Below are 15,325 nucleotides of genomic sequence, written 5' to 3'. Positions count from 1 at the left end.
CTCTCAAAGCGCTTTCCAGATATATACCCCGGTCATCGGATTCAGGCTTACCAACACATGTATGATGATGATGATGATTATGATGATGATGATGATGATGATGATGATGATGATGGTGATGGTGATGGTGGTGGTGATGATGATGATGATGATGGTGGTGATGATGATGAAGATGATGATGGTGGTGATGGTGATGATGATGATGGTGATGGTGATGATGATGATGATGATGATGATAGTTATTATAATATATGCACCTTGTGACTTGGCATGCAATTTCATTTCCTACAATTTAAAGAACTTTTCCCATCTCTTTTCCCTTTCACTCTTCATATTTCAGATCGTAAGAAGTATGCAACGATACACTGTACAGGTTACTTGAAGAGCTGGCCTCCAGGGAAGGTGGGGTTAGACAAGGATGAGATGGAGGTGGATATCGATGGTTGTAATCTTAGCTGTCTGGTTGCAGTAGCCAGAGTACAGGTAAACTCATACTAACAACCATTTTATATCCAGTTCAGTTCAGTTTCAGTTTCAGTTTCAGTTTTATTTTTCATTTCCAACAGAACAGTAATTATGACAAGAAATATACAATTCAACATTCAATAATGTAATACATTTTACATGGTTTAAAGTTGTGAAATAGAAAGTATACATAATTATCCAGTATAATGGGTTTTTAATTGTTTTTCTTCTTAAAGATAAACCTGTGGAAATGGAGGGATCCACTGAAAAGCAGAGCTTGTAAAATGTGGATCCCTCAAAATAATGACAAAGATAATTTGTGTAACATGTAAATATATCGACTTCAAAAAACATATATAAAAGTGAAGCAAGGAAACACACTTTTTCTGCAGTTAATGACTACCATATTTGCCCGTATTGAGGTATGAATATTAAATAGATAAGCATCTAGTAATCCTTTCTGATATTCAGCTACTCCTTTCTCTCTCCCCTATCTCTCTACTCAATCTGTCTCTCTCTGTCAAGAAAGTGCAGAATTTAGTCCAGTAATATGCACGATCAAAGGTTATCAGTTTTTGTTACCGGTAGTATTCAATATTGAATTACATGCATGCTGTTTTCCTTCATGGTTTTCCTTCTCCTTTCTCCTATTTCTTTATTGAAAAAAAGACACAGAGACTGCGTCATTGGTGTTTTATGCTTCATAGAAACACAGAATTATTACTAGTTGAGCTGTTGAGTGGGATTTTGTTTGCGTCTTTGTTATGTGCATTTCAGATTGCACCTACACAGTAATCTAGCTACAGTGTATTATTCATATGAATCTTAGTTTTGATTGACTTACATTTATATTTTGGTTGTTTTTTGTGTACTGTTTGAATGTGAGCTTGAATATTTCATTGCTTGTGATCTTTCACTTATAAAAACTAGGTGCAAACCACAACACAAATGGACTAAATAGTTTTTAGGGTATTTACTCTTTCCGCTCATATCTATTGTGTAAGCAGTATAGAAATGATGCATGCTGATGAGGCTGTGTGTATTTATTGCACGAAGCCGTTACGATAGATACACACAGCATCAACGAGGACGGATAGATTGTATAATGAACGAATGAAAACATGCATCATTTTTTTTATACAACGAAACTCTTAGATTCTTGTTATTTGATGTAAAAAGAATTAATTCAAGATTGTTTCGTGACAGTATATGGCTGACAAATAAATCTCAAGTTTGATAAGGCTTAATTTAGTGCGCAAACATAGCTATAGATATAGAGCAAGCGCACTAATTATCTCTATACCCATTTATGCATAGTGCTTCGCAAGAATTGGCGCATGCTCACGCAGTATTAAGCGCTCTAAGCTCTACGCGCACTACTCCGCTCTGAAAACAAGTTCAATAGTACTGGAAAATATTGCACTCCTTTTCATGAAAACAAGTGCAATAGGCTCAGTAAATGAATCACACGTGACTGCGCATGACCAAGCATTTGATTAGGATCTGGGAGTGAGTTGTATAATAGTATTTATCAAGAGATCAAGTATTAAAACATGCATAATTGATATTTGTTCTGATTTATTTATTTGTTCTAATGGGTACCCGGTAGGATGCGAAACTTAATGTTGTTAGATGAGTAAGTGTGCACTTAAATGACGCCTGGCTGGAAGGCTCCCCAGGGAGTGGAGAAATGTACATACATTGTGTGCGGGCAAGCCTGAATCTAATGATTGGGCTAATAATATATTTGTAAAGCGTCTAAGAGACGTCATCGATGTATTAACAGGCCTGATAAAAACCTGAATCGGTTTAAATCGGTTTCCTGACTATCATTTTTTTCCTGATTTTTTTTCTTATTTTTTTCTTATTTTTTTCTTCCCAATTTTATCCTGATTTTCCTGATTTTTACCCTTATTTTCTCCATTCTTCCCTATCTTTCCCTATTTTTCCTAATTTTCTTACTCAAATCCTGTTTTCTTTTTCTTTTTTACTCAAGGGGGGTGTGGTTGAGGGAGAAATTAAACATTTTTTTTTTTAGTGCTCACTATCACCCTTGATTAAGCGCTATATAAAAGCGAAATATTATTATTATTATTGAATAAATCAATTTGTTTCTGTTGCCTCTTCCAGACTATTCAAAGCCCGATGCTTTCCACCAACAATAACATTCAACTCAAACCCATTGAATTTGTCTCAAGGCATGCTATGGACGGCAAGTACACCTTCGTAGATCAAAGGTTAGTCAATGGTTCCGTGCGATTTCGTCTTTTTCTCAAATATGTTAGTAAACTGAGGTGACTTAAGCTCATCCAAGCCAGCTATTCTCCACTCATAAAGACGGGTAGTCAACCTGTTCGGAATGTCGAGCCAGATGATGTGTACTTTTGCCTAATAATTCTATTTTATGATGAAGATAATGTTTAGTTTTGCCTAATAATTCTATTTTATGGTGAAGATGATGTGTAGTTTTGCCAAATGATTCTATTGCATGATGAAGATGATGTGTAGTTTTGCCTAATAATTCTATTTTATGGTGAAGATGATTTGTAGTTTTGCCTAATAATTCTGTTTTATGGTGAAGATGATTTGTAGTTTAGCCTAATTATTTTATTTTATGGTGAAGATGATGTGTATTTTTGCCTAATAATTCTATTTTATGGTGAAGATGATTTGTAGTTTTGCCTAATAATTCTATTTTATGGTGAAGATGATGTGTAGTTTTGCCTAACAATTCTGTTGTATGGTTGTTTTTGGTTTCAGGGCGACTGCTGTAATGGGATATCTACCTCAGGAACTTTTGGGTACCTCATGTTATGAGTACTATCACATAGATGATATATCTAGCATGGCAGAGTATCATAAAACAGGTATGTTTTGAGTACTATCACATTGACGATATATCTATTATGGAAGAGTATCATAAGACAAGTATACTATTATGTTTTAGATATAATATACCTCTCTTTAGAAATCTAGCCATCTGATTGGTTGAAATTGCAGTCATCATTTAGCCATTCCCCTCATACCCACCTACCAGTCAATAGTCTTTTAAAAAATGCCCTCATGCTGTGATCCCCATTGATTTACGTGTTAAAATTGTCTTTGTGCGAGCGCGGACACCATACAGTGCTTTTTATCTGCGATTCCCAAATTGTTGAAGCTCTCAGTCATTTTTCCAGCGAAGATTAACAGACAGTTTCTCAGATTTTCTGTGATGTTTTAACCAATCTTTACTCAATAAAAGGATAAGGTAAGTATTCTTGCTAGATTTTCGGTTCAATTCGGCTTATAAAAGACATATCAACTGCTTTGATATTCAAGGTGTGGTTGCTTTATAGGCTCTCGGAAACGTGCACATCGCGCCTCATGGCAGGATGTGCGCACGTTCCCTTGAGCCTCTAAAACAGCCAGGCTTCTCAAAGCAGTCGATATCTCTATACTATCACATGGATGATATTATTAAGTGAGTACTATCACATGGGTGATATCCATTACAGCAGAATATCATAAAACAGGTATAGTATTATGATATGAATACTTTCACAATGATAGTATCTCTATCATGGTATAGTATTATACAGTGCTTCCAGCTACCCTTGAAATCAGGGAAAATCTGACAAAAATTCTTTCTTTGTCTTTAGAGAAAAATCAGGGAATTGAAGGAAAACCACTCAAATCAGACAAAAAAAATCAGGGAATTTCATAGGTTTCTTAAAGAATGTGGTCCGTCTCCTGTATTTGAGGAGAAGTCATCCAGAGTTGTTTGTAAAACAGGTTTACAATCTATGTTGCTATGGTGAAAGTCTTTTTCTTTCCATGGGAGTACTATCAAATCATCCATGAAGATGAATGGAATTAATGCATTTTTCTAATGCCTTCAAATTAATAGATGCCCTTTTTCTGTTCTCCTGTAGACAGTTTATTTTATGTTTGAAAATTGCAGACTTCCCTGATTTCTGATTTTGTAAACCCTTCAAATCAGGGGAGCGTTTCACAAAACTTGTCATCAATGATAAATGACAGTTTTGTTATAAGCTACTGAAATCCTTGCTTCTGATTGGTTATGTACAGATATGTCACTGATTTTTGTCATTTGTCATTGAAAAAGGGCTTTGTGAAACGGGCCCCAGGACATCTGATATTCTGATTCTGAAACTGTAAAAAAGGAAAGTCTTGTGTGCATGACAGTTATGGAATTTTCCAATCAGTTCAAATTTTGTGAAAGTACCTTATGATTTTTTGGTTGTGAAGCAGTTTCCATAGTGATGACTAACTTCCTGTATGGCATTTATTCTTTACAGTGTTGTCAAGTAAAGAGAAGATCCTTACAACTTCTTATCGCTTCCGAGCTAAGAACGGCGACTTTATCCTTCTCCGATCCCGAATGTTCACCTTTCGCAATCCGTGGACCAAAGAGATTGAATATGTCGTCTCTACAAATACATTAGTGTGAGTTTGATTGAATGATGTTTGGGAGAATGAATCAGTTTTCAGCTTTGACTTGAACAATTTCTACATGCATATTACTTCTACCTAATACTACTACTACCTACTACTACTATAACCACTACTATTACTATCACTACTGCTAATAATGATAATAATGTAATGTTATATGCTCTTATATTATTTCTTGCTTCTTGTAGAAACAAAGACGAAGCGGTTGCGTCTAACAGCAATGAATGCGGTCCTACTACCAAGGACCAAGACTCTTCGCAGCTGCAGTCTCTGATCACCAACTTGAGCAAGTCGGCAGCTATCCCTGGTGTAGCTACCAACAACACTCATATGGGAGCAGGCAAGATTGGATGGAAGATAGCTGAAGAGGTCATAGAAGCTGAAAGAGTGTGAGTCAAACAGGACCTAGGATAGAACCTTGTGGTACACTGTGTGTAATAGAAGAAAAATTGGAGGAATTATTATAAACTACATATTGAGATCTATTAGAAAAAATTACTTTCAAACCAAGATGAGAGACAAGTTTGAATGTTGTTCTAGTTTCCGAGTGATGAGTCAACACACCTCCAGTAAACCCTTAACCCTATTTTAACCGGGGGGGGGGGGGGGGGGGGGGGGGTATAAAGTTTCCTTTTTATGACTTTTTTCTTTTGAGTCTTACGCATCTTTTAAAACAATATTTTTGAAAATCGAACGTATAGGTACAAATTCACGTGACCTTTTGTCTTTGCATATCAGCCCTAGGGGGGGACAGGGGGGGGGGGGGGGGGGTAAAGACGGGGTCAATTAACCAATGGAGAAATAAAACAAACTGTATAGACTTTGAAAACGTTTTTATTCACCATGGATCAAAATTTAGTAAGAACAGCAATTGAAGAGAAAAGCGTATTGTCACCATTAATGCTACCTTCATCTAATGTTTTATCATTTTCGCTGTATAGGAACGAAGTAACATCGAGTGGTTGGGAGTCCAAGGATGCCAGCCCTGTCGTGGTAGATTCTCTAGGCATCACTGGAGAAGCTGTATCATCCATAGGATCTGATAGCAACAAGGGATCTTCAAGGGAGGTCCACAGCAGCAGCAGCAATCCTAAACCAGACAAGCTGCCTCCTGCCATCGTCATGACAGGACAGTCCTTCCTCAACAGTGCGTTAGTATGTGGTGATCAGACGGGTAGCAGTGGGAACCTACCCCAGAATCCCTTTGCAGAGATGTCATCCGCTGCTGGGTTATCAACGGCAGCACTCGCTGCGGAACTGAGCACACCAGGTGCTGCTGCAGCCGCGGCGGCCAAGGTCAAAGAGATGGGTGGTGATGATGAAGCCGCGATGGCCTTTATTATGAGCTTGTTAGAGGCCGATGCCGGGCTGGGTGGATCGGTAGACTTCAACGATCTACCCTGGCCCCTATGATCAGATAGAAATCTTCTGTTTGTCCAAACAAACTTGCCTTGAACTGGCCTCTATTATCAGATAGAAATCTTCTGTGTTTGTCCAAACAAACTTGCCTTGAACTGGCCTCTATTATCAGATAGAAATCTTCTGTGTTTGTCCAAACAAACTTGCCTTGTACTGAAGCCAAGCTGTCGTACCTTTGAGCGTCCTAGTGAGTCTTGAATGAATGTCTAGGAAACACCCAACATGTGCTTAGCAGTAGTCACCGTGATGAACCTGAGGAAGGAGATATTGCTCAATGTGTGCCTTCAGACATGCCTCGTTTCTCATAATTTGTGTGTTCTAGTCAAGGACCCTAACAAAGACCCTATATCAGTGTATAGCATCTGGATGAGTGGAAGTATCCCAAGTAACTGACCGCCCTTTCCCATAGCACTTTGCAGATCAACCTTCCTCCAAGTTAGAGTGTGTGTATTTGGTTTTCACAGATGTGTATCAATCAGATATGATTATTTACGTCTGGGGACCGACCTTTAAACGTCACCATCCGAAAGACGTGATTCAGTTTCGAACCTTCGTCCTTGTCTGAATCAGTTTATAACTTCCACTGTTAGCTGGATTACAGGCGCACGCCACAACGCCTAGACCCCACATCCAAACATCTTTATACCAGAGGAGTTCTCTGACTGCCTTATTCTATTGAATGAATTTATTCTGCGAGAAAAAAAATTGATGTAGATAACTATCTTAAATGTTGCACTTGATTACTAGTACCTGTATATGAAAGTCACCATTTGTTATATGTCTTCATGTAATGCGTCAAGCAATCGGTTAATCTTGAGGAAGGGATATCATCATGGTAATGGCATACCGTGAAGTGATGGAGTTTCTGTCATATAGGAACTTTGGAATGGCTATTATGGAACAGAAGATCAGTGGCCCGTTTCACAAAGCCTTTTTTCAATGACAAATGAAAAAAAATCAGTGACAAATCTGTTGGTAACCAATCAGAAGCAAGGATTTCAGTAGCTTATAACAAAAATTGTCATTTGTCACTGATGACAAGTTTTGTGAAACAACCCCCAGGTGTGGCTATATATGTGAGAGTGAACAATCATAAACATTGGATCAACACAGCTGCCTAAGTGCCTAAATCGAATGTGGACGAGAATGGGGCGGTGTAAGGCCAACATGGCAAGATGGGGCTATGCCAATGAAGAAGATACTCTCTGCGACTGTGGAGAGACTCAGACGATGGACCACATCTTGCAGTGCGGCAGAACGGGTTGCACAGATGAAGACCAGGCCCTTGTAAATGAGACGACCATCGCAGCCATCGGGCGATGGAAGAACTTATTTAATTTAATTTAATTTAGGAACTGCACATTAATCTTGATTGAAGGAGACACGAACCAACGATCACAGCTGCCAACCATTCCTATTCTGGAGGAATGGTTCCTATTTTCTTTGGCCCTCAAACTACTATTGTGATCCCTAGCTCAGTCAGTAAAGCAGTGGTCTTGAAATCCGGTAACCCGGGTTGGAAACCAGGTCGGTATGCCTAGTGGCCTTTGGTAAGGCATTAATCCTCATTACCAGGTCCCTTCGAGAGGACCTAAAGTCTTCGGTCCTCTGGTTGCTTACTAACAAGCATTTATGCTTTCTTAGCAGTCAGGTAAAATAACAACCACCACCATAAGTACCTCTATCTTCCTGAAAACTTGTGTGTAAAAAGTATACGAAAGAGAGACTCATTGCATGATTCCTCACCTTTGCTGTGAATGATAGGTAGGCATCGTTCTCACTTGGCATCAGGTATCCACCCAAGGTCTTCATTGGATGAATGGAACCTTTCACACAGGGTCAGAATGTTCCTTCACGCCACCCTCATCAGGCATCAGTAAATTGACATGAGGAAGTCCACGTCTCCTTTACATAAGCGAAAGCACTTGGAATATACCTCCGTATTGAAAGACGTGTACACAAAATTACCAAGTTATATTCATATACGCTCTTTGGTCGTTCTACGCACATAAATTGTTTGATATATTCAGTGTGTGGGCCCAGTTGTGACAAGTATATTGCCTTAAAGATATTTTATGTCCTCACATCGCCATTGAAGTATCTACATGTAAAATCAATGCAAAGGTTGCGGATGATATTTGTGTATGTACATGTATTTTTGTTTGTCCATAGATCGCACAAACAGCCTTTCACATTCATACTCTTGAAATACAGGGATGAAATTGGATGGTTATATAATTACCTAGAATGTTGCAGGATTATTCATATTAGGCAACTACGGTATGCAATTGCATTATGAAAATGCAGTGTATTTTGTAATTGTAAATTGGTAGTCTTCGCGTTTGCGCATGACAACCCCACACATTTCTGAGATTTGCCATAGCAGTATTGTTTTAAAAAACAATCAGTTTAATTTATTGTGATAATTGCAAGTGCAATCAATCACAATTTCATTTGAATTGATATCAATTGGAAGTTTTATAGTTAGATAAAAGATAGGAGATTGTGAAGTCTGTGATTTATTGTCAATTCAGATCAGGGGGGCGTTTCACAAAACTTGTCATCAGTGACCAATGACAGTTTTTGTCATTTGTCATTGAAAAAAGGCTTTGTGAAACGGGTCCCAGTTGTGACTTGTTTTAATATAAGACTGGGTCTGGGTGAATTGCTAACCAGTATTGAGATCTGGTTTCAGAAGTTCTCTGCTGTTGGGAATTTGTCTTTTTCCTTCTTCTTTATCTTCTTCTTATTCGTCTTCGTGTTCTTCTTCCACCTCCTTTTTCTTCCTCCTCCTCTGCATAACATAATATGTTATTACTACCCTTCTCCAATCTAATATGCTAAGCGCCTAGCTAGAAGGCAGAAGGTCGCATTGTTATAAGTCTTTAGTATGACTCGGCCGAGGTTCGAACCCACGACCTCCTGTTTATCGGGAGGGCGCTCTAACCACTGAGCCACCATGACTGTTGCTAATTGTTGATCGACAAGCTTTTTTGTTTGTTTTGCAAAACAGCAACAGTTTGTTTAAATTGACACATCTGCTTGTGCCTGTTATGAATGATAATGCTATCGACTGACTCTTTAATACTTTAAGGGAAGATTGAATTGTATTGCCCTTGATAGAAACATACAGGGTTACCATGGTCAGGTAAAAACCTGGAAATTCATGAAGAATTTGTTCTTCTTAAAGTCATGGAAATCCATGTCAATTAATTTTGGGTGTGGGACGAGTGTGGCTATGGCAGCGTCCATGTTTGAACTGTCAACAGGAGTGGTAGTCGTACACTGCTTGGCTGCCGCAACACATACCATAATGGTTCTTATCTGGTCATTGAAAAGGGCAAAAATGGGTCACTGAAAGTCATGGAATTTGGTTCTTAAATTTCTGTGGGAACCCTGAACATATTTCATTTGTCATTGACTTCAGAAATACTTAGCTGTGGCAATGTAATTCTTTCAAATCACAAATGGTTGTGCATATCAAAAGATTGCATAAGTTTCATGCCACGTAATGGTAGAAAAACAGGAGACATAACAATGAATTTTGGCAGGACATGAAAGATTCTTGCTGTATGTATCTCTGTTATTTCCAATTTTGCAAGAGTTTCCTGTTGCAAATTGTTTTTTTGTTTTGTTGTTATGACCCCTATGGTCTGGTCAATATCATGTGTATTTTATGAACAGTGTAATGAGGATACAACAGAGAATTGTTGACTTATGATTATGCAGCATCATTATGTGTATTGCACTTTTTTGCTAAGAAAATATGAAACTAGACATACAGTCTGGTCCAACTTATTATGTACTAAATAAGTCTATCATCGTCAAAAGCTCAAATGTGTAATCCTTTATAAGAAATCAGTTTGGAAAGAGATATATTTGTAAATACATTGTCAAAGATATTTTATGTAGTGGGTAGCATTTATATACTGGTATCTATTTTGATGATAAGTATTTTGTACACAAAGAATTTTATTCCACTTTCGTCAATTGTTGTGATATATTTAGTGTGTGAACACCAGTGATATAATGTGAGAAGCTATGAGAGGCACGTACATGCCAGGTTTTATTACTCCTGATTCAATGAGCAAGACTCAGTCATAGCTATTGACACACATACTCATATATTTGCAGGGATGACAGTTTTCAGGTTTTGCTACCTTTATTTCATTGTTCAGGTTTTCATACTTTACAGAATGTATGGGGCTCCTGAAATGTATGGATTTCTGTTCCAGTTAAATGAATGAAACCAAGGGATATTCCCGTTTATGGTGCTTCTATTTTGAACAAACAAAGGGCATTAGCAAGGCTGTCACTAACGGGTGCCCAATACATCGGTCAAAACTGCAGGCATGAAATACGCTAATGACTGCTGGGTAGTATAGAGATAAATATCGACCGGGCATAAGTCTGCTCGCACATGTGATAATGTTATGGCTGAACATTTAACAGGGGATTCGTGTGTGATGCTATTTTCTCTATTAATAATAATTCTTTGTTGAAATGTCTTTTTTTGAGAATTGACATGGACATGTGTTATATAAAACAAATACTGTATTAAAGGGAGTGTGTCATGACGATACTATGTGTCTTTCCCGTGGCCCTACCCAGGGCGAATCGGGTATAATACGACTACAGACGACGCGACCGCAGCATTCATGTGCGTGCAACATATGCGAAACCGAACCGAGAGGAGAACTTCGGTCTGTTTTAGCGAACGCTAGTGCACTGACCCAGTTAATCAAGTTCATTCGTTTACGTGCAGTTGTCCTAAAGAAGACGTAGATGGCGTTAACCAGTATTTCCCATGACACACTCCCTTTAACTGCTTATTTTTCAGGTTATGGGTAAAACTGTAGCTCCTCAGTGATCTACAGACCGCACTATGCCCTTCGACCTCATTTCGGGTCTCGGTACAGTTTAGAGATCACCTTGGGTCTTGGTACAGTTTAGAGATCACCTTGGGTCTCCGACTCTCGGTACAGTTTAGAGATCACCTTGGGCAATAGTTTTAATCATGCCCCTGCCTCAAAGCAGTAAATATTTGTATACTATTCCATAGTCAACTCTTATTTTTCATTAATATTCAACTGTTCTATTTTACACGTGTGTGATATCTCAAGGCTTTAATTTTTTTGTATAAATAAAGTATATCATTTGCCTTTACTGCATATGGTGTGCTGGGGGCCGTTTCTCGAAACCAACTCCATGACAGTCATATCTTTGTCGGCGACCTACGGAGATGTCATGAAGTGGATAAACCGTTTCACGAAGCCACGACAGACATGATATCGATATATCGCGATACTAGCAGCTCAAGAACATAGTCTTTGTCACGATCCATTTTATTTATCACGAATAACCCAAAACAAGTTTTGGGGCTAAAATTGTTAAAAAAGAAACATATACATATAAACTCTCCTAAAATAAATAACAAATAGTGTCATTATCAAATGTAGATCATCAAACGATTTGCATATTTCTGTAAAGATTCTTAAATTGAAGAAAAACCGGTGAGTGGTATTTTCTCGACAATCCAATCAAAAGGTAGTTGAAGGATACCGTAATGTGATAATTTATCAATACATACTTTTTTTGTTTATGGTGACGAGGAATTTTAGGCAAAATACCTTTTCTCAGCCAGTTTTTATTGTAGAGTCTCATAAATATTTGTTATATAGTTGATTGGATATTGAGATTGGATATTGAAAATATAATTTGGAAGAAGTTATTACCGGTAGAGAGGTAATAATAATGCACATAGGCCCCAAAGGTATGATGGTATCCTAATAAAAGACTATGGACATCGGTGTGCAACATTCTTATCTATTTTACTTGTATGTTATAGTTTAATGATTTAATTATCATATTCAGCTTTTTAATATTTCTGTATAATTTGTATTATTACTCCTTTACATTTGCATTTCGCATCCCGAAATATTACGTACCGAACTCGTCTATATTTTTCTCAAAATGATAGTGAAACTAATCGTACATTTCGCGGCCCATGGAATAGCAACAAACTGACCTGTGATGGCGCTTTACAGAAATTCAAAAGATATGACGGGTTCGGAGCAGTGACAACTCGCTTGTCACGGAAGTTGTCGCTCATCTTGGCAAAGACGGCTTCGTGAAACACTTGGCTGTCAAGTTGCGTGACAGTGGCGAGATGTCGTTGATCTTGTAGTTATGACGGTTTCGAGAAACGGCCCCCCGGGTATCATAAGGGCATTAACTCTGTGCACCATCTTTTGGTGAATTAAGTTGTACAAAGAGCAATTTCTGGTTCCTGTACCCAAGCATCATCACGTGTGCGTCATCGGTTGGTGATGCATTGTGGGACATTATTGTAGACACATATGGACATTGTGACAAGTCTCAGCTCCCTGGTCTGATCTGGGCCCCGTTTCATAAAACTTGTATCCATAACAAATGTTAAATTTGCAAAAATATATTAAAAAAACAAAATTGATGTAGTAAAAGAAGAATGACATCTCAAGCATTTTATGCATGTATTAAATGCTATGCACTGACTTTATTATTATCTTGGATAAGAAGTGATGATTTTTTTTAATACCGGTAATGTGATGTTGTGTCATATTAAGATGTGTTTTAAGCTGTTATTCATTTGTTTAGTGTTTCCGTGGTAACATACATGAAATTCATATCATGTTGTGTTATTGGGCATAAGTATGTAATTATGTGTTGCAGTGAACATTTTGCATGTTGATTACTTTGGTGAGAGCCAGAAAGCTTTGAAAACATAAGGAAGTTAAAGCTTTTTGAAATGACTAGTCACTAGAGGGCGATATTTAATCTGATGACATCATTTGTGGACAACTCTCCATGCCTTTGTACATCAAATTTCATGTTTTTCCTTCTTTCTTGTGATTGAGATAATCTACTCCCCTGAAAGCATGGTATAGAATGCAAAATGATATCCTACTTCACATGTTATGAAGTCGGATCAAGAACACAAATAAATACGAAGAAAACAAAAGAATTGTGAAATTTGATGTAGGCCTATAAGGCATATGGAGAGTTGTCCACAAATGATGTCATCAAATTGAATATCACCCTCTATTGACTAGTCATTTCAAAAAGCTTTAACTTCCTTATTCCTTGCCCGATTTTGTTCAAATTTTCACTGATTTTATTCAAATATCTTAAACTTTACAATAAAAGTAACTAAGTATGAAAGTTTTGGTTCCCTTTAAAATGTTGTAGTCTGAACGTTAAGAAATGTATAACGAAAAGTTATATTACGTACGAAACCCCTGTTTGAAGCACCATATCTTATGAAAATCATATAACTGGGAGGGTTAATACTTTTAAAACAGAGTTGATACATTGAACTAAAATCATTGAGGGGCTTACGTCGGTACTACAGTATTTTATTAAACTGGAAACGCCAACCACTGATTTGTGATTTTCTTTCCTCTTTAGCCCAGTTTTGGATTAATTTTCTCCATGTACCGTATGTTGAATACTATGTTTCTTTTTACATATAGAAGGGCCTCTCTTCAATACACACAGTATAAATTATATTTGTTTAAAGGAGCTAGTCCATTAAAGCATTCATCAGCTTATACATGTAACAGTATATTGAACCGGATGTGAGACTTGAATGGTAACCAATGTAAGATTCAATATCGAATTGTGTTTCTTTGTGCGTATAACTATAGTTGCACTGCTGAATTCGGGTATTAATTTTTTTTAAAATCATTAGTGACTTACAATCAGTTTTATAATACAAAATACAAAAAATGTAGTATGTTTGTTATGACAAATATGGAAAAATACAATTTGTTTAATTGTAGCGAAAATTGAGATAAAATAGATTTTTACATTTGATTATGAGTTGATTCTCATTGCATGGGGGCCAAAGAGCACTGAGGTGTATTCTGTGAGATACCTAGGGTACATAATATTGGATGGCTTTGAGTGTGATACAAGAATATATTGCTCGAGCTATGACAATATTAATCGAGTCGAAGATGAGTCTAATTTTGTTTAGCGGGGGCAATATATTCTTGTATCACACGAAAACAAACCCATACAATATTATTATTACTATCTATATTAGTCTGACTAGCAAAATAACAAAATTTTCCCTGCCAGGCTCCTACATAAAGGTAATATATAAAACATAGGAACCAACAGCAAATGTTTTTCTTCTACAATTAATTGAACGCCACACTCCAGCAATAGTACCTTGTTTTTATGGTATATTACTTCCTTCATACCTCAGACATATAGCGCATCAGGGCCCTATTTGATAAAACGTGTTATTAATAACAACTGCTACATTTCTATGACTAAGGTATGGCAAATCTGCTCTCAGCCAATCAAATGCCACGATTTCAGTAGCTTATTGCAGTTTTTGTAACTTGTTATTGTTGACAAGCTTTTATGAAACAGGTCCCAGATCAGTAACCTTTTTTAGTATGATGTATTCCCCCCCCCCCCCCCGAGCCGTTAATGTTTTCCTGCATAGATGAACGTTGGACCGTATTCATCAATTTTCGCACCAATTTCGTTGTTTTACTGAGAACAGGAATTATCTTTTTTCATTATATAGATATATATCCATGTCAAAGTCTGCAATGTATAATTACTTTGTTTACAAACACACCTCATTATAACTGCTTACTGATATATAACTGATGAATCAATGGGAAGATTAAAGTTGTTTTGTTGTTGTCTTTTCTTTGGTATCTGTACACATGCCGATGAGCATATAATATGTACTATTATATGCCTCACTTAAGAAATCCAGCCATCTGATTGGTCGAAATTGGATTCATAAACTTTAACTATTCCGGTAAAATTCCCGGTAAAATTCCAAACCCATGTAATAGTTAAAAAAAAATAGTTGTAAAATCCCAGTTACCATGGTTACTGGGAAAATAGTTCAGTCTTGGTGAAATACCCTTAGGTTCACATGTTAAAAAATGGTCTGAGCGATCGAGGATACCGTATG

At 37.3% G+C, this 15,325-nt stretch overlaps 1 protein-coding gene across 2 annotated transcripts in view; it reads left to right on the top strand.

The window, feature by feature from the left end:
- Positions 1 to 9,158, top strand: part of LOC587156 (protein cycle) — a 36,652-nt gene extending 27,494 nt beyond the window's left edge. Inside the window, exons 10-16 of one of the 2 annotated variants that reach the window (XR_004064732.1) lie at positions 341 to 483; positions 2,596 to 2,702; positions 3,226 to 3,332; positions 4,767 to 4,914; positions 5,112 to 5,312; positions 5,865 to 8,571; positions 8,854 to 9,158. Coding sequence is in view for 1 of the 2 variants with exons in the window: in XM_030989308.1 (XP_030845168.1) it covers positions 341 to 483; positions 2,596 to 2,702; positions 3,226 to 3,332; positions 4,767 to 4,914; positions 5,112 to 5,312; positions 5,865 to 6,336 (1,178 nt within the window). In the remaining variant the exon portion in view is untranslated. The other variant, XM_030989308.1, reaches the window with a different exon arrangement.
- Positions 9,159 to 15,325: the final 6,167 nt, after the last annotated feature.

Source organism: Strongylocentrotus purpuratus, unplaced genomic scaffold, assembly GCF_000002235.5.
Source record: "Strongylocentrotus purpuratus isolate Spur 01 unplaced genomic scaffold, Spur_5.0 spur5_scaffold_18, whole genome shotgun sequence".
Classification (NCBI taxonomy): Eukaryota; Metazoa; Echinodermata; class Echinoidea; order Camarodonta; family Strongylocentrotidae; genus Strongylocentrotus; species Strongylocentrotus purpuratus.
The sequence above is the reverse complement of the archived record's forward strand: the minus strand, read 5'-3'. Positions and strand labels throughout refer to the sequence as shown.